This window comes from Lipotes vexillifer, unplaced genomic scaffold, assembly GCF_000442215.2.
Source record: "Lipotes vexillifer unplaced genomic scaffold, Lipotes_vexillifer_v1.1 scaffold1067, whole genome shotgun sequence".
NCBI lineage: Eukaryota > Metazoa > Chordata > Mammalia > Artiodactyla > Lipotidae > Lipotes > Lipotes vexillifer.
Window position 1 is genome coordinate 239,235 of NW_006775205.1, and position 20,017 is coordinate 259,251.

Below are 20,017 nucleotides of genomic sequence, written 5' to 3' on the forward strand. Positions count from 1 at the left end.
TGAAGTTTAAATAACATTAAATCTATTAATCATCCATCCTCTAAAAAAAAGTTATGCAATCTGGTCAAAACTACAGTTAGTATAATCTACAACTTCTTTATACCTCTCTTAGTTAATTTCTATGGGACTCTGCACTGTAAGAGAACTTCAGATGTCCTTTGACAAAAAGATGGCATTTGTTTTGATATGAGAATAGGTAGCCAAAAAGGAATACAGGGACTTCCCTGGTGGCGCAGTGGTTAAGAATCCTCCTGCCAGTGCAGGAGACACAGGTTCGAGCCCTGGTCTGGGAAGATCCCACATGCCGCAGAACATCTAAGCCTGTGCGCCACAACTACTGAGCCTGCACTCTACAGCCCACGAGCCACAGCTACTGAAGCCCGTGTGCCACAACTACTGAAGCCCAAGCACCTAGAGCCCATGCTCTGCAACAAGAGAAGCCACCACAGTGAGAAGCCCATGCACCCCAACTAAGAGTAGAGCCCCCACTTGCTGCAACTAGAGGAAGCCCGCGTGCAGCAACAAAGACCCAACACAGCCAAAAATTAAAAAAAAAAAACCAAAAAACCACCCAAAAAAGAATATAATCATATATAAGTGCAGCCAGCAAATCTTCTTACTTAACATTATTATAGCCTTAATTAAATATTATAGTAACTATATGCAAGGCTGTTCTGAGCAATTCATTAAAATATCAGAAGTTGATGATTAATTATTTTGGTTGATCTAGTAAATTTCAGTGCTATTATTTAAAAATATATATGATATTTCCTGTGTATAACAGTAGAAAATCTCCTTGTAAAAACTTCGGAAAAAATTTAAGAAGTAGAGCTTATAATGAACACAGAATATTTCTTCATTTGCACATATACCATATTTATTTAATCTATTTCATCTGTTGCCAAATTTTTACTAATATAAATGCCACTGCAATGCATAACCTTGCCTATAAATCATCATGTGCCTTTTATAACTATTTTCTTAGGATAAATTCCTAGAACTGGAATTACTTCATCAAAGCATAATACCGTCAACAGTGCCCTTTAGAAACGTTGGATCAACTTATACTTCCACCAATATGTGTTACAGTGGCCACATCAGTGCCTACCACTAGGTATTTCCACTCTAAAAGAAAAATTGTTGCCAAATGAATAAGCAAAAATGAATATTCTCCTTGTCAGGAAAGCCATTACATAAAATAGAGCCTTAATATCATTTACCTATTGGATGGCTCAAAACCCAAAAGGAAGATACTATAAAACAAAATTTCCTTCTAAGTCATGTACCTTTAATTTTTCTATCAAGTCCTTTTAAAACAAACTTATTGATAATCCATTTATTAATATTCTGTAATGACAGTCATCTCATCATAAAAAAGGGAAAAGGAGTATGGACTTACTAAAACAGCTAGTGGGAGAGGAATAAACCCCATCCTCCGTGCCACGGAATCACTGTAATCAGTATATGCCTAGACAAAGAAAGGAGAAAAGGATTTACGGGATCAAATAGCATTTAAAAAGTACAATTCACTCATCACCAGCAAATGTTATAAACAGGTGAGGCTGTGAGCAAGAAGAGAACCTAGCACCTATAATGTAATTTAGTAAAATGATGTGGCAATCTAAGTGTTCATAAGAAGTTTAAAATACAAAGTTGCATAACTGTTACAACACTGCAGAAATCATACCCTATGTAATGTTACATATTAGTATTATTTTGTAAACATTTAGTGTCAAGAACAGAGATAAGTAGGAAGTTTACCTAGCTTTCCCTTAATTAATATCCCATGCTGAATTAAACCATTGTTCAGTTAACTTCAGACTATGTCTTCAATATAATACTCACATTTTTCTGTCGACTGCTAACAAGGTCAAAAGCAAGGCTGGCCCTATATTCACTGTAGACCTAAAGACAAGTAAGAATAAAATATTAAGTAATACAGTGTAAACATACAACGTGGAAAGATTTACCTTGTAGATAAGATGTTCAATAACTAGCCAGAAAGAAGGTGCTACAAACTAAGCAACATCTGGGTAGTTTTTCTCTTATTCGTTTTCCTACTATAAGGGTAAAACATAGCTTCAATTCCCCCAACTGGTAAGTTCACAGGCTTTGTAAAGGTTTCTATTAAAGAGGGATAAATATTCAACGATTATGATCCTGAGAGCTTAGAATCTGGGGAGGAGTGGTTACATTTTAAGTAGTGTAAGGCACAGAAAATAATTCTGAAAATTTAAATTAAATGAACACTTTAAAAATTATTGTTACTGTATATCTAATGATAATGATGCCTTCTTAGAAAAATGAATGCTAAACATGATATAAAGCTGAATTAGAGAACATAGTTATGAAGGCACTTGTATTCCACTAAAAACTGCACTAAGTATTAGAATCAAGCCTATTAATTTTGACTTATGTTGCTGAGAAAATGATCCCATGAAAAGGGATTCTTGTTTTGAGGAAGCCAAGAGAGTAAAGGGTAAAATTACTTTATCACTGTTTATGCAAAAAAGTGCAAAATTATATTTTATTCAAGTATATTAAAACATTCAGAAACCCCATAATCCAATCATCACATTGCAGCAGGTGCAACTGCATTACATTTTAAGTCTTTGCCTTTTGAAATAAAACAATAAGCATCAGAGTAAGACAAAGCACAACCAGACCAAATCTAGACAACTGGTGAAATTACTATTCATTTTGGGCCTGAGGTAGGAATGAGGACTGCACTAGAAAACTTGCCTACGTTTTGTTTACAACAAGCCTAAAGCCCCATTTCTATTTCTGGAAATTCTATAGAATACCTGGTTATAGTATAAAACAAATCTCTCAAAGTTCCAGCAAATGCTTTCACTAGAAAAATATAAGGCTCTTGTCTTCTAGGACTTATCAGAAACCTACTCATAATCACAGAAAAAGAATTTTTAAATATAAAATATTAAACAATCTAGGCAGAGAGAGAAGTTTTGATATCTAATGTTGTAAACAGAAACAAATGTGATTTTTAAACAGCTGAAGTAGACAGATTATGATGGTTATTAACAGTTTATAATGGTTTTGAATTAGTGACACCCTGATTTCAACTACTGGTCAATCTATACCTCTACCCAAATGTATGGAACCAGAACTGTTTAATATTGAAATAATGTACTTTCAGTAGTTCAATTATTTTTAGAAATTTAAAATTATAATTCCAACTTTACAGTAGTAGCACTTTTCTATTTTTCTTCATAAATGCAGTAAACTTAAACTTGCTCTTCTACAGCTTTATAATATTAACCAGAAGTCAACACCAAACACTGAATTGCTTATTAAAATACATACATCTGCAGTAATGTCATTGAACTTTGTGATAAAGGCATGTTTTACAATATCCACAGCGATTTCTGATGTAACCACCATACAGACATCTGGAAACAACACCCAGAGATGATCTATAAAGTAGGGGAGAAGAGAGACAATTAAATCTCTTAGTAATGAAGAGAATCCGTAATATCCTATCACAGGCTACCACAGAAACCTGCAAACTCCACAGGGCAAAACTATAATGTTTTCAATAAGTGATAATAGAGAGAGAACCAGCATTCAATTAATTATCAGAAGAGCCCTATTTTATCCAGATAAAGGATAAGGCATTCAACAAGTATTTATTCTGTGCTTCCTCTGTGCCAACCCCTACTGAAGTGGGCACAGTGGTGAGCAGAGCCCCTGGCTTCCTTCTGGACCAGCACGGGAGGAGTGGTGGGACGGCTAACTAAGCAGGCTCCTTGTAAGACTCTCTGGCTGCCTTAATGTGACGGTGAATTACTACTAGGAACATGTGCTGAAGTCAACTGAACAAATTTTTTTCCCTCCTTGATCACTAAGACTTAAAGATACTGATCAATCATTTATTTCACTGTCATACAGATGTTATTTGTCAGATTTGCTCACCCTTCCTGTATTTATTAGAATGTCAATTCAGTACCAAGTACCTGACCAAAAAATGCCAACAGATAACCTCCTTAGACCTTGAAGAAGGATATGAGTGGGACAGAGCAAGAGAAGGATCAGAATCGCTGGCAGGGACCTGTAGCAACCCAGCACCTGGGCAGCTGGAAGGTGGGGTGGAGAGAGCACAGCTGGGGCTCTGCCTGCTGACAAGACAAGGCAGTCTTAGGGAGTTTCACATCCTGTTGAGGTTTGGGGAATCAGGGAACCTCTTTCCACAGTAAACTCTGCCACTGACTGGCTAGATGATGCTGGCAATTACCTAAGTTCCAGTTTCCTCATCTACAAGATAAAAGCATCTACACTTCACCATTATGAGAATTAAATGAGACAATGATGTAAAGTGCATAGCAATGGGCCAGGCATACAGAAAAGCTTGTACTATTTTTATGTTATTCATCATCTTGGGAATTTAGGGTAAGCTTCGTAAGTGGTATTTGGTTTAAAAAAAATTTTTTTTTAAACCTAAAAAAAACAAAAACAAAGAGTGAAAGAATGATGAATTTACCAACAAAGAAGTGTTCCTCTTATCATACTCGCAAAGAAAACTAAGATAACTTGTTGAAAATCAAGTACAAATGAGAACACGACTTTAAACATCCAGTTGTCAGCAGGTTTAGGGATTACTGTCCAGGGGCGCAACAATATCGCTGTTTCAGGACTGCTGATCCCACGCGGGCTCTGCTGGGACCAGCCACACTCGCCCGTTACTGCCTCTCATGGACATCCTGTTAGCTGACTTAGTTATAAAGCAAGAATCCAGCTATGCAGAGAATCTAGGTGTGTGTGTGTGGAGGAGGGGCTTTGCTACCACAGGTCAGGTAGCCTTTAGATCTATTCAGATGAGACGTCAAGCCACTGTTAAGATATACCATTTGATTGTATGCTTTCTACAAGAAAATAACTTCTGGAAATATATTTCCAAGATCACATATCCCATTTTACAGCTGTTTCTGATGTTTCACACACAACCTGAAAACTAACAAGAAGTTATTAAATACCTATAACATGCACGGCATTGGGGGTACTAAACTGCAAAACATGACCTCGATGCTTAAGAACAAGGTTATACAGAAATGTCAGACGTAAAAAATTCTAAACTACTTGAGATACCTGATCATTTCCCACCAAGCTGACTTCAGCACCACCAGACTGTGTTATAACTACTATCTATTTCCTCTATTAGCTTGTGATTCCTACGCACATCTTAGTCCTTCTTACCTGTGCCAGTGCCCAGCACATAACATATACTTAGTGAATGTCTGCTAGCTGAATGACTGATGAAAATTCATGGAATCTCAACAACTTCCTTGCCAGCCTTGATTCAGAGAGTGTAAGTAACAAAGTTTACTGCTTTACATTATATTTCTTTAATTTATCTTTATTCAAAATGCTAATTCATAGGCAGTGAATGAGTAAAAGATAAATTTTAGGAAAGAGTAAAAGTTCTTCTGGTGAACCTGAAAAATGAAAAAGATCTGACTGTATTTAGATAACCACAGCACACCAGTTAGAAAAATCAGCAAAGAGGCTTGGAGGCTGCAGTGCTCGACAGGGTCCACTCACCCACTGGGTACACAGCTCTCTAGAGATGCTGTGCGGCTCACAGGAAATGACGGGCCAAACACCACGGCACGTGGTCTGGCTCCCACCATACCACAGACAGCACACTCAATCTGTCCTACTGGAACGGTTCTTTCCAACACCCAGAGAGTTGAACAGCTAAAATTTTTGAAGTTTTCTGCAATATTCATTTTATTCCACGGAAGAGAATGATTTTTGGTTCAAGAGTAAAACTGGAAGGCACCGTATTTGTTAAGAGTTACTTACCTGGATTCCAAGAAAATTGTTCCATGTTTCTTAGACACACTATTAGCAAAAGCACATAATTTGTGAATCGTTCTTTAATATCTGAAAAAAAATTTAACAAAGAGTAGATATAAAATAAATTGTATATAAATAGCAATTATAGAGTATGTATCTAAAATAACTTTCTTTTAGTCAGAGCATGATGAAATTATATATGTAAATGTGTGTAAAATTAATGTATTATAAAATATATTTTAAATGTCTGTAAAATTATATATAGGGTGGTGCTACGTTGGTAAGCCATCTACTTCTTTCACCAACATAATTCTAGTATGGAAATTCCAGTTTTCTACAGACTTCAAAAAATATTCAAGCCATCAATCTGCTCATATTGAGTCAGACTGCTCCAGTGGTCTTTGGGAATGTAAGAAAACTGTTTCCATTTTATAGAAGAAGAAATAATAGAAGAGTGTAAAATATAAGACTTTGGGTAACATAAAACCCCTGCTTCCCAGACTATTTGCGATCTGGTAAATAGTAAGCATACAAGTACCGACCTGATGAATCCTTCAGCTGAGAAAGTGCTAGTATTACAATAGCATTACTAAGGATGTATGTGGAACTTAAGGGAATAAAACAAGCAAAAAATTAGGTTTCATGATATATACCGTAAGTTACTAAGTATTCTGGACTTAGTCTGAATGAATTTAATAAAAGCAAATAAGTAAATTCCTGCTAAAGGCTAGTTCACACATTTCACTTTTTTTTTTTTTTTTTTTTTTGCGGTACACGGGCCTCTCACTGTTGTGGCTTCGCCCGCTGCGGAGCACAGGCTCTGGACGCCCAGGCTCAGCAGCCTTGGCTCATGGGCCCAGCTGCTCCGCGGCATGTGGGATCTTCCCGGACCAGGGCACGAACCCGTGTCCCTTGCATCAGCAGGCGGACTCTCAACCACTGTGCCACCAGGGAAGCCCACATTTCACTTTTGAAGCTGTTATCTTCTTATCAGAGTCTAAGATACTATGTAACCAAAAAATGGAATGAAATAAATCTATGTCTGCAGTAAGTCTGGTACATCCACGTGTTGGGTCTATGCAATGGTAGGGCTGTGGCTAGAAGCCATCACGCATGTAGTGCCCATCTCAAAAGCCTGTACACATCTGTCATTTCCCTAATAAATCTAGTATCTCAGGAATTCAACTGTGGGACCCCCTATAGCCCTCTGCATTTCAGTTTCACTCTGAAGTCCTTCCTGGGACAGCTTTGTTCTTCCTTTCTGATTTCCACCTTACCCTGTCACTCTAGAGCAAATGATTTGGACTTTTGTTCTACAGCTAAACCTTGGCCTCTGTAAGTGAGCTGGCGTTTTCCATGTGTCTTCTTCCCTAAATTCCTGAACTCTCTCTAGTTAGTAGCAGTACCTCTTTTCTAGGGTAGCTCGGCTCCTAGCCCCTATTTGTGAGGAGTCTGAGCTGTACCTTTACTTCTTCAAAGGCCAGGGGGCACAATCTGCTGTTCTATTATGAATCCATAGCATTATTTCTTATGAAATGCCATGTTTTGGGGTATAAGCTCACAGCACAGTGAGTCTCCAGGTGAAGAGCACAGGCGTGCCCCCTCGAAGGGCACTGCAGAATTGCAAGGAAGCACACTGTGGAGTGTAAAGCACACATGTTGTGACTAGTTCTAGATCACATTTTCAACTTATTCTGTGATTTCAAACGGGAGTACAGGTTAAAAGAAGCTGAGAAAAGCCTGTCCTAGAATAATTTCCATCATAATCTAAATAAAATGTATTCTCTGCTACTTATGTATCGTTAACTGTGGGACTTAATTCTTGGGACTAATTAAATTTGTCCATGTACTTTCAGTTGGAATTCTGTACAGTTATTCACAGAGCTGCATCTACATGTGTGCTAAGCCCTTTGGATTTCTAATTTCCATTAACAAATTTAGCGAAGAAATGTACTTATTTCTGACCTTTCCACTTTCCATGATACTGACTTGGTTCACTGCAGAATTATCTGGAGAGAAACTGCCTTGTGAAATTTAAAATAGTATTTGAGATAAGCCAACATGACTTTTATAAAGTCTTATATAATAAAACAAAAACAAGAGCAGTGTTTAAATTAATCATATCTGATTCTTGGACACATGGTAGCTGCCGGCATAGAGGAAACCTATAATCATTTCAATTGTAAGAATACTGATAAAAGGGGAAAAACTCCATTTTATTAGGAGGATATTTAAGGTCAAATAGATTTTAGATAAGCAGACTATTTCAAAATACTGTAGAGATGAATAAAAATGGATAAATTCTGGTAGATAAATGCAATTTTACACTATGAGGGATGTGAAAGGTGGTAAGTTTGAAGATTAAAAACAATAAAAAAAGCACTCATTTATCAATCTAACTATGAAAATGAGGCTGCTATGTGGCTATTAAAAAATCTCACTATGTTTCAATCTTGTACTTTCACAACTTTATTTTTTGTACATTTAAATAATTTACAGAGATTTGACTTTTAAAATTTGAGCATCACTATTAAAGTATACCGAAATTCTGACACAGTTCCTCTGCAATAAAATAAAATCTTACATAAAGAAGTAACATTTTTTAGAATAATAGATTCTGATAATGATAAGATATAAATATGCTGTTGATTGAATGATTTATCTATTTACAATATATTTTTTAAATTTACAATATTAAAAATGCAATCCACAACGTATTTACATCATATCTCATCTTCAGAACACAGTTTTGACTTGGATTGAACTCGCATTAATCAAAAAGTGAAACTCCTTCTAAAATGGAAATGTTTTCTCTTAATCTTTATTAATGAGCTTAAAAACACAAGTGATTAATGCTTTAAAAATATTTCTGATATTTAAATTATTAAGCTCCTTTTTCCTCTTCTAACTCACCACTAATAGGGATACACTTTAACATATTTACAGTCACAATTTAAATGTGCAATGAGTGACTCTTTTATTTCCAACAGTCATTCAGATTAATGCAGGTACTCAGGCTTATGTTAAGAGAGTCAAACAGAATCACCCTGAGCTGGAACCTTACTTCAGACCAATGTAACTCTTGCAGGATCTTTCTGAACACACAGTTCACACTGTCAGTGGGTTAACAGCTATGTAAAACATTTCATTTTAAGAACCCAGGTCAGAAAGGTCTAGGTTCCATACTCAGCTGGGGCATACAATAACATGATGTGGAAGAAGGGACAAAATGTTAAAAGTTGGGTTTTATTAACTAAACTCTATTTCGTGTGTCCTCAGGTAATTCCCCTAAAGACAATGTACAGTCAGGCAAGAAACTGAAAGGGATAAAGTCACTCTAAAATTTCCAAACCAAGTTTTCAACATTAAACTAGCATGAGGTACTAAATTTGATCCCATGTACACAGCAGCTCAGTTTCCCAGGGAAATTCACAGGGAAAGAAATAGCTGGTGTGTGACCGGCAGCATCCTGTGGACTGGCTCTCATTTCACAGCTGCTAATGCACGTGGAGGAGGCAATAAACTCAGTCACCACGTGAAAGGCAGGTGTTAGTAACTCCTTACCTATTCCTTTAATATCTGAGCACCGCCTGCAACATCAGCGAAATTGTCTACAACAGATTTTTCTTTTTCTTACTTGGGAACAGGTTTTAAAATTCTACCTTAGGTAAGATTAATTTCTTATAAAACTTGAAGGGAGACAGAAGGGGGTACAATGCAGATCACCCTGCATTGTAACGTGAATTATTTTACCTCTAACAAAAAGCAAAACTTTTCATGCTGATTACTAACCATTTTAAGCCAAAGTATACTTGTGAATTCCTTACAGACTCACATGCATTGTTTTATTAATATGCTACTGTTTTCAGAGTCTTCTTGGAACTGAAATATTGAATTCCTTATCTTTCTAATAAGCTAAGAGATTAAAATTTGGGGGACTTGTTTATAAAAGAAAGGAAAAAGGGATATTAATTATATGAACATACTGGCGATAAGGTTGAAAATCATTCACAATCTCCTCCTCACGATACATAAAGACTGAAAACCCTTATAACTTAAAGATCTGCTTGTCTAGTTTAAAGCTCTACAAAGAGTGCCTACTCAAACCAGGTTATTAATTTAAATAGAAATAATATGATTTCTGCTACAAGTGAAATTCTTATAGTTGAAGCAATATATTCTAGAGTTAACTCCTGAAGCTGAGAAGAGCATGCCCCTTCCCTCCTATCCCTCCCCTCCTCTTTCATTTCAAATGTAAAGAGCCTGGCAGCACATGTTTGAAAGAATATTACTGCACAGAACGACACCGTGCCAACTACCCTTCAGAGCTCTGAGATCTAAGGTCTATCACTGTTCCACAATTATCTAAAGTTTTTCATTAGTTCTTTCTGTTCCCTGCCTAGTTATCAAATCTCCTACAATTCTAAACACTCCTTTGCTTTAATATATTCATATGCCATTATTTTCCTTGTCTAATATACGTACAGCAAAATTTATGTACAGTGAAATTTTCCTTTTAAGTGTACAATTTGATTGAGTTTTGATGAATGCATAAGCTATGCCACCATTCCCATAACTAAAATACGAACAGCTCCATCACTACAGTAAGTTTCCTTGCACCCCTCCCAGTCAACCCCACCCCCCAGTAAGTAATCACTCTTTTATTTGTATCATCATAAATTAATTTTATCTGATCATAAACCTCATAAGTATGAAATCACACAGTAGGTACTTATTTGTGTCTGGCCTCTTCACTCAGCATAAGGCTTCTGAGATTCATCCATGTAGCTGAATATACGTAGTTCTCCCTAACTGCTGAATAGTGTCCCACAGTGTAGATATACCAAAATTTATTTATCTGCTTTCTTCTTAATGGGAGGATTTGGGCTGTTGCCAGTTTCGGGCTATGAATAAAGCTGCCATTACAATTCTTTACAAGTACAAGTCCTTTTGTGAAACTGTGTTCCCGCTGGTGAGTGATAGGGTAGGTCAATGTGTAACTGTGTAAGAAACCGCCAAAAGGTTTCCCAGAGCAGCTGCAGCATTTCACATCCACCATCAGTGCGGGGCACTCCCCAGCGTCACTGACACACACTGGCAGCCACAGGACCAGCCATTCCAGTGGGCACGTGGTGATCTCTCACTGGCTTTTTCACCCGTTTTCCATCACAGTGCAAATGGCAACATGGTGAAAGAGATAAGTAATGTCTTCATATTCTTATGAAAACAGTTTTGACTTTGCAGACTCCCTGGAAGGGTCTTGGGACTCCCCTCCAGGGTTCCATGGGCCACACCCTGAGAACCAAGACACTGTGCTGCTATGATTATCCTAACTATGTAAGATAAGGTTTCTGGGGATAAATTTTGTGCCCTCACACATCTTAGAATTAGAAAGGAGGCGGTAAGGCACAACTGAAAAAGCCTAGAACTAAGAGCCAATCTGAGGTTTATCATCAGAATTCTCTTAGTAGCTAAGTGAGTGACCTTAGGGAAGTCAAATTACTCTCTGTTTCAACTTTCACATCTGTAAAATGGAATAATATCAGCTGCTCCTAAGAAATTTCTGGATCAATGAGAAGCTTCTGAAAGTATGGTAAGGTGAGATACAAATACCTGTAATTTTTTACTATCTGAAACATAAGATTACAATAACCAAAAAAAAAAAAAAAAAAAAAAAAAACTTAGTAAAGATGTTGAGAGAATAAAAGAAAGCACAGCTTAAGTCAAAGAAAACAGTGGCTGGCCCACAGGAAACGTGACATTAGAGTTTCAGAATGAGTTACAAAATAATACTGCATAAAGCTGCAAGTAGAATCTGATTGTACATACCGCTATTTGACATTTGAAAAAGATTGTTCTTTTCAAACTTCTTGAAAACACTTCCTTTAATTTCAACAAACTGAAATAGTAAACACAAATATCATCTTCATCATTAACACAGTTTTAAAAATGGACATGCTACATATAAAACTTCTTAGGGAATAAATAACATTTAGAAAAAATAATTTTTTCCCATTCAGAATACTGCTGTTAAAGTACCATATAACCTCAAAAATGTAAAATAAAATCTCATACTTACATTATTAGACATCATAATAGTAAGCAGGGACTTGTTGTGTGAGTTAAAAGCCACGTTGAGAGTTGTTGCCTGAACCATTATAAGGATCGCATGCAAAACTAGCAGTAAGTGATGTCAAGGAAAAAACTTAAGTCTGTTTCCAGTTTATATTAATAGATAATGCTATAAAATCTTGCAAGTTTATAATGGGGAGAAAAGATGACTATGCTTTCTAAATCAAGTCTTACGTAAGTATTTTATCATCTTTGTAATTTCCCTATTAGCTATAGTTGATATAAATTTGATGGGATAAGATGTATACAACTCATATGAAACAAAACAAAAGCAGAAATGAATCCAGTCATTTAGACTGTGAGTCCTGGAAAACAGTTGTCTTGTTCTTTCTGGATCTTTGGCATTTGGTACAATGCTTGGGAAATAGGATCTCAGAAAAGTTTATTAAATAAATGGAATAGATTATGGTAAATACTGAAAGAAGAGACCTAGATATACACGTTGTGAATTAAGATAATTTGCATTCTAAAACAGAAGAGAACACAAAGTAAAAGTTAGTCTGGAACTGATTTTCCTCTCTAGTTCTGCAGGGGGCGGGGAATATAAGACAATAAGAAATGTCTGATAATTAAGATTCTTTCTCAGATGTCATTTTTGAAGACATCCACAAGCTGCACAATTATACTCAGATTACATATGGAATAGTTTATTTAAATTAGAACAGTAACTTTTTACTTCATTATACTTGGAACAAGTTTTACTCTCCACAGAAATTTTTCCTACATAGTCCTTTAACTTCCCAAATATTAATCTAATTCTTTCAAGCATTGTTATTTCAAAGACAGTACAGAAAAAAAATCACACGACACATTTCTTTGAACAAGTCCTGATCCCATTTGGACCTTAAGTGTAGGTATGCATGTGTGTGTAAATATACATACAGACACATGCACACCGTGCTATATAGTAAAGCATTTACTCTCCAAAAGAAAAGCTTTCAGAAGGAGATGAAGGAGGGAGAAATAAAAGCTCAAAAATTCCTCCCTAACCAATTTCGAATTTTATTTCTAGATGAATTGTATACATTTTAAGCTGAAGGTTAAAACAAAGAATTCATAGGTTTAATGATAACTTCAAAAAAAATTCTAATATATGTATGAAAAAGTTATATAGATCTATATAAATCTAAAATATGTATAAACATACTATCCCTTTATTCTAAAATCCTTCCTTATAATCAGTTACACTGAGAACAGACCTATTTTCTAGCAGTTCAAAGGGTCATGTACACGAGGCTCTTTAATTTACAATTACAGTTGACCCTTGAACAACATGGGTTTGAAACGCATGAGTCCACTTATACGCATATATTTTTCAATAGTAAATACTACACTATTAAATGGTCCGTGGTTGCTTGAATCCTTGGATACACAGGGCTAATTGTAAGTTATACTTGAATTAGCCCCTGTGTTGTTCAAGGGTCAACTGTACTATTATAAGCAATTTCTCAAAAGAAAGCAGAGGGTTCACATTAGTCTTCAGGATACGGACACACACACACATCTTTAAATCTGAGAAACAGCTAACCAAACAGAATAATGTAAAATATGCATTGATGGTTGGAATTTCCAAGAAGTCTAAAAGGATACAGACATAGAGAACGGCCATGAAAAAGTGAGGAATCACCCCGATGTGGGCTCTTTTTCTTTCTTTGGGCTCTGTTGCTGTCCAATAGAGAGCATCTAATATATCTTGTCCAAATGATGAAAACAGACGATCTGCTACCTAAAGAGAAAAATTTTGTTAAGGTGTTTCTCAATATTCCATTTGAATATGTTACTAAAATTCAGAGGTGAACTCAAATTCTGGAAATCTCACTTTTTAAATCCTACTAGAAGCTAGGCTCCAAAAGAGAGCAGGATCTTTATTTACTCCTTCACTTACATTTCCTTATTCTCTGACACACAATGAGTGCTCAAGCTTTGTGTTACCTGAATTAGACTTTGTCTAGTAAACTCTGTTTGTAACAAGAAAAGTTTTAGTAGCAAAAATAAAAGGGAGAGGATATATCAAAATCACAGTTCCTCCGGTTTTAAAACTCTCTGAGCTCAAATTCAGGATTCAAACTTAAATCCTTTAGGACAAATATATCATTTGACCCACTCTACTCACACCTAATATCGGTAAATAACAGTAGCTGTAATTTGTTTGAGGTTTATCATATAAGAATATAATGAGCAGATTTGCTTCCTAAAGACATTTTCAAGTTCTGATCTCCATGAATACAGTATGATAAATAAAGAGAACCACATAAAAAAAGAAAAAAGAAGGGCTTATCATTCAGGATTCAGTCACATTCTAAGACAGGACCTTCCCAGACCATCCAGTCTTTTGTGGTTCCCGTGGTCTCTAACTATTACCGTGTTCTTCTTCATCACGGTTATTTATTATTTCCAAATACCTCGTTTACTGCCTCTCTCCCACCTGCAGAATGTAAGCTCCAGGGGATTAGGCTTTGTTCACCTCTGGACCTTCGGGATACTGGCATGTAGGGAGTGTTGGTTGAATATCTGCCGAATGAAGGGATAAATCGCTACCATTTAGGGAGCTCCTACCACATGCCTGGTCTGTGCTAAGCCCCTCTACGGGCTGTCTCATGTACTCCTGGTAATTCCCCTAGTATCTCCACTTCACAGATGAGAAGCTGAAGGTTAGAGTCATTCAGCAACCGGCGGCCATGTGCAGGATAACCAGGATTGGAGGCAGTTATCTCTATACTAGAGCCTGGACTCTTCCACACTATGCTGAAACCACTCATCAACTCTAGTCTACAAAGTGAATAAGTACTTAAGCCACCTTGATCAGCAATTCATGGATCCTTCTGCTTGCCCTGTTTCCTAGTAATGGTAATACCACCACCTTGTAGAGGGCTGTGTAAATCAGGCGGCGTCTGCCTTAAGTTTGGGAATAGGGAGAAGCCCGGTCACCTGCAATCCCCCGGAGGGAAGGCATGGAGGAGATTAGTGGGGTGCTGGCACGGAGGGCCACCCACGCAGCCGGGGAAGACAGGAGGCCTGGGCTTTTCCTTCTGTGGGAGGGAGGCGAGAGCAGGATGGCTACTCTGTTTCACAAACCACATCCACACTTGACGGGGCAAAGCAAGTGTATGGCAACGAGCCCACAACCAGGAAGCTGGGGTGTGGTTTTTAAATCATCCCAGTCAATGAATTAAGGACTAACCAGGACGGCTAGAGTTCTGCGGCTTCTATGAAGAGATGGAAAGCCCCCAGCTGCCCGGGCAGCACAGCTTCAGGGCAGAAAGGCCAGCAGCCTCCACACCACCCCACGTGTCTACGCCAGGACAAGCCCATCTGTGACTAATTGAAAAGACAGGTAGACCTTACTTGTGTCCCCAAAAAGTAGTATAGGAAAGTGCAAGTTGAGTCTCAGAGGTTAATTATATAACCCAGGTTGGCTTACTATCTACCTGACTTATTAAGTTTCTGCCTATAAAGCAAAGCATGTTTTTCCTTGCTTTGTATAACTGTTAATTTACATAAATGCAGATTTTCTTATGATGACTGCTTAAAAGCGTAGCATACTTGGAAGACATATTGTATTCAAAATGTTAAGTACTTAGAGAAATTGGGAAATTGTTTACTTGCTTGGTGTGAAAATTCAAAGGCAACTTAAAATATAAATCTACTATAGCCAACATACACATAACCCTAAAAGTATCTTCATAAATTTAAAAATTCTAGCAAAAAGTATACATAGGTTTCCAATGAATTTGCAAAATAAATTTCTCTACCATTTGACAGGTTACATTCTCAAGGAAGCACTGACTCAGAAATGTCTAGGCAGCAGGTGCCCCTCTTCCCTACTTGAGGACACATTGTGCCCTGAGGACCTGCTACCCTCAGTGTGTCCCAGGACCGGCAGCACAAGCATCATCTTGTTAGAAAGACAGATTCTCCAGTGCCAGCCCAGACCTACTAAATCAGAATGTGCATTTTAACAAGGTCGCCAATGACCGGATGAACACTGGAGGCCAGAAGCACCATTACCAGAGCCTGCAGGAAAGTGTTCTGTATTGGAAGGCTTGGAGCCGTGTGCCACCGGCCAGGCCTGTGCAGGCTGGGGCACTGGACTGCCTGGCAGGTAAATGAGGGCCCAGACTCACCTCGAGCATATTGTAAATGATGTAGAGCTTGATGACAGACTGGCCCCTAATCAGGTGATACATCATGGAGTAGTCCACATAGTGCATCATAAAATAGCAGATGACCAAAATGACACCCTTCAAGATGTCACACACCTGGGCAGGCTGAAGCAAACGTCTGTCCCTGAAATATATGAGAAGTAATAAAAATATGAGTTTTACCTTCTGTGTTCTTGAATAAATAATCTTTAGTGGACATACAGTGGCAAACAAAGGTAATAGGACTTAGGTTGATCTTTCAAAAATTTCAAACTAACAAGGAAAGTTATGCTGACTACTCAACAGTATGAAATTTTCTGCCCAAGCAGAGAATATAAAATATTAAACCAGAATTACTGCTAGAAGTGCGGAACCTAAGCAAGTGAACACCAAAGGCAGGCGGCGGCTGCTAAGAGTGCTTGGAAGCAATGGATTTCCACGAAGAAGACACAAGTCTCCCACCTCATCGGGAAGCCCTGGAGCCCCACTGGCTCAGCCCTTCTTACGCAGGACTAGCACTCTACGCATGGTGTTCTGCACTTTGCACTTTTTATTTAATAGCATAACAGATTTTTCCATATCAGTTCATAAGGAATTCACATTTACATGACAGTGCAGTGCTCCACTGTGTATCATAATTTATGTAACATATCATTGACAGATTTCCAGCCTTCTGCAGCTATAAACCATGATGCAATGTACATGTCATACCATGTCAGTGAAAGTGCATCTATAGGATAAAGTCCTAAAACTGGAATCTCAGGGTTATATTCACTTGACATTTTGATAATAGCAGCTGTGCTGCCCTCTGCAAGGGTTGTACCAATTTACACTTGCACTAGACACCTGTAAGCCCACGTGCATCAATTAGCCCACGTGCATCAATCAACTTTGGGATCTCTGCCAATGCCACTGGTGAAAAATTGAATCTAGTAGTTTCAATGTTAATTTCTCTCATTAGGAGACTGATATCTTCTTTATATATTTAAGTTATTTATACTGTGTGTGAATTCTCTCCTCACATCTTTCTCTTACTCGTTTGTAGGACAGCTTTTATATTACAAAAGTTAGCCGTCTATGACATGAGTCGAAAATACAGTTGCTCCTTAAACAACATGGGTTTGAACTGCACGGGTCCACTTATACATGGATTTTTTTCAATAAATATGTACTTCAGTACTACGTGCTCTGTGATTGGTTGAGTCCATGGATGAGGAACCATGGATACAGAGGAATCTCGGACGTGGAGGGATCATGTATACGGAGGGCTGGCTATTGAGCACAGGGTCGGTGCCCTAACCCCCAGTCGCTCAAGTGTCAACTGTGGTTTTTTCCTAATTAATACAAGCAGAATCATTCCTTACTTTTGAGGTCAGAGTATAAGGAGCTAAACCTAAATTGTGAATGGAAACGTCTTCCTAAGACACAGCAAAAAAATACATTAGAAAAAAAGAAATTTAAGACTTCTTTCACTGAACGTAAAATTCCTGTGACAAGAATGGGAAAGGTGTTTTCTCCAAGTCAACTACAGGCTGATTCCTCAAGACAGAAAATGCTCAGTTTCCTGCTTTGGCAGCTTTTACATATGTATCGTACAATCAATAAAAAGCCTGAATACTGGCATTAGGAGCCGCAGTCTCTTCATTTCTGCCTGTTGTGACAACACTTTAGGACCTACCTAAGGGGTGAGCTCCCTTTCCAGCGGGCTATTGGCGTCCTGAGCTCTCTACTTACTTGGTATTCCCTGGCTACCTATTCTCTCTGGAGCTCCTTCCTAGCCCTTGTCCACATTCAGATCGGGGACTCTTTTCTTCCAAAGATCCTTGTAGGGTTCAACAAGGAACCCATAACTGCTACCCAGAACACTACTCTATAAGATAACAGTGAGGCATGCAATGCCAATTCTGCCAGATGTGCTACAGAACCTCATACTTGTTTTCTACAATACATACTGCGTTGTGTAATGAGAGACGGGTCAGAATAGTCCAAGTCACGCCACGTGTCCAAGTCATACTACCATGGCACAATAAGCCGAGGGAAGTTATTCTTAGTAGTTGAAGTTGAAATCTTGGGAAAAACTGCCTCAAGGACAAAGCTGATCAATGTCTACCATCATTTTTCTGTCCCTTTCTGTCTCCAGTGCTGTTCCTCTCTCTCCCTGCAGACTCTGGCCCTTTTCTCCTCATGAAATCCAGAGTGAGCTGCGTTTCCCATCCCAAGCACCTAGCCCAGAACACAGAACTCTGCCAAAGGCTGTTCAAATATCGAGGTAATTCGCTGCTGGACCCCAATATAAAAAATGGAAGCGGTATGATATTTGTCAAGAGCTGGAGGTAAACATATTTTTAAGTCAAACAGTGAGAAGAGGAGACATTCTGAACACTCTTGGGCTCCTGGCCCGTGTGCCTGTCTCCCCTGGGATGGCCAGGGTCAACCCGAAGCATCAGCCAGGAGCACACACCCACCTCCCCCTCAGAAGTGCTGGCACAGCTGAGCATATGCTGAAAAGCACAAACCACCCATAGTCAGGGGCCTCTGTGTTTAAGAACTAGAGGTCATGTTTTATGAACTAAAGAAAACGATAGGAACGAAAAGTAGGGTGGTATTAATGAATTTGCATTAACTACCAAAAAGATTTAGATAACTAATTAAAGTAGAAATCTATACTTAGAGCTTTTGGTACTAGATTGGCATCTACTTAGTTAAGTGATCTCAGTCAAAGCACTTTATTTAAGAGATAAAAGGAGTTTTAATACCTATCTGTCCAATTTTGTTTCTTTATAAACATTTGCAACAAAGGAACAGTGTGTTAGTATATCTAAGGAGGAATATTATATTTGATACAAGTCATTGTTAGAAATTAGCTACCAAACATTGGAAAGCTGTCTCCCCAAATAACGTAATACCACACATTTTAAACCAAGATGATAATAAATTAAAATTTAAAAATTTTAAATAAACAACTTTAATTTAGCTTTCTTTTGCTTAGGATTAAACCAGGCTGTAAAAATGGTGGAAGAGTTGAAGAAACACCTTATGCTACAATCCACACAGGTCCTATGAGGCAGGCACCATTCTAGGCACTTGGCACGTATCTGTTCTAGTTTCCACGACAATCCTATGAGATCCTATGAGGAAGGTACATCACCATCCCAATTTCACAGATGACGCAAAGAGTATCAAGAACGTGCCTGCAGCTGCATGGTCAGAAATTAGATGTGGGGGACCAGGGATCTGACCCTATGCATCTGGCTCCAGAAAGCATGTTCTCACTCCCATCTACCGTCCCAGACGTTTCTTTAAAAGAACTTTTAAACTTACAGGAATCAGCAACTCAGTATCTTTTATCTTTCAGCATAATTTAATACTGTATAATTTATCACTGTACTGTCATCTCATACGGAAAAATTATTGTGCTAAAAACCAAAAATAGCTATAATTTTTCATTTCTAAAAAGAGGGGAAAAAGGACTATTTTCACTGGATCTGTGCACTGCTTTCTGTGCACTCTCTGCTTTGGTGAAAAATTTCCATTGCTTACATCATAACTGGGTGCTACAGAGATGACTCTGATTTTCTCCTTAATTTCAAAATTAAGGGGATTTATTCAAATAAAAAAATAAAAGCATAACTCTTAAGAAACAAGGGTCTTGTTTTCATATAAATTTCCCTGTAAATGAAAAAGGAAAGTTGCAAAAATCGTTTCTAAGGGGGCATCACAGCTTCTCGGAGTAAGAAAAGATCTAACCTCAAAATAAGTTCAGCTGGTTAAAACAACTTGAACCAGTTCCAGCATTTGTTTCCTTCTCTTTGGATATGATATATGATAAGTATTTTTGGATATGATATATGATAAGTATTTCCAACTCCATAAGAAGCTTCTCTACAGCCCTGCCAATCAACTCTGAATTGGTTTATGAACAATACTTT

General features: G+C 37.8%; 1 protein-coding gene across 1 annotated transcript in view; it reads right to left on the reverse strand.

Annotated features, from left to right (window-relative positions):
* TAPT1 (transmembrane anterior posterior transformation 1) overlaps positions 1–20,017 on the reverse strand; it is a 62,061-nt gene that overhangs the window by 8,670 nt on the left and 33,374 nt on the right. The window contains exons 4-11 of the mRNA XM_007449815.1: positions 16,071–16,233; positions 13,537–13,672; positions 11,894–11,991; positions 11,644–11,713; positions 5,821–5,901; positions 3,325–3,434; positions 1,846–1,905; positions 1,400–1,468 (exon numbers count right to left, since the gene is read on the reverse strand). Coding sequence (XP_007449877.1) covers positions 1,400–1,468; positions 1,846–1,905; positions 3,325–3,434; positions 5,821–5,901; positions 11,644–11,713; positions 11,894–11,991; positions 13,537–13,672; positions 16,071–16,233 — 787 coding nt within the window. The remainder of the gene's footprint in view (positions 1–1,399; positions 1,469–1,845; positions 1,906–3,324; positions 3,435–5,820; positions 5,902–11,643; positions 11,714–11,893; positions 11,992–13,536; positions 13,673–16,070; positions 16,234–20,017) is intronic.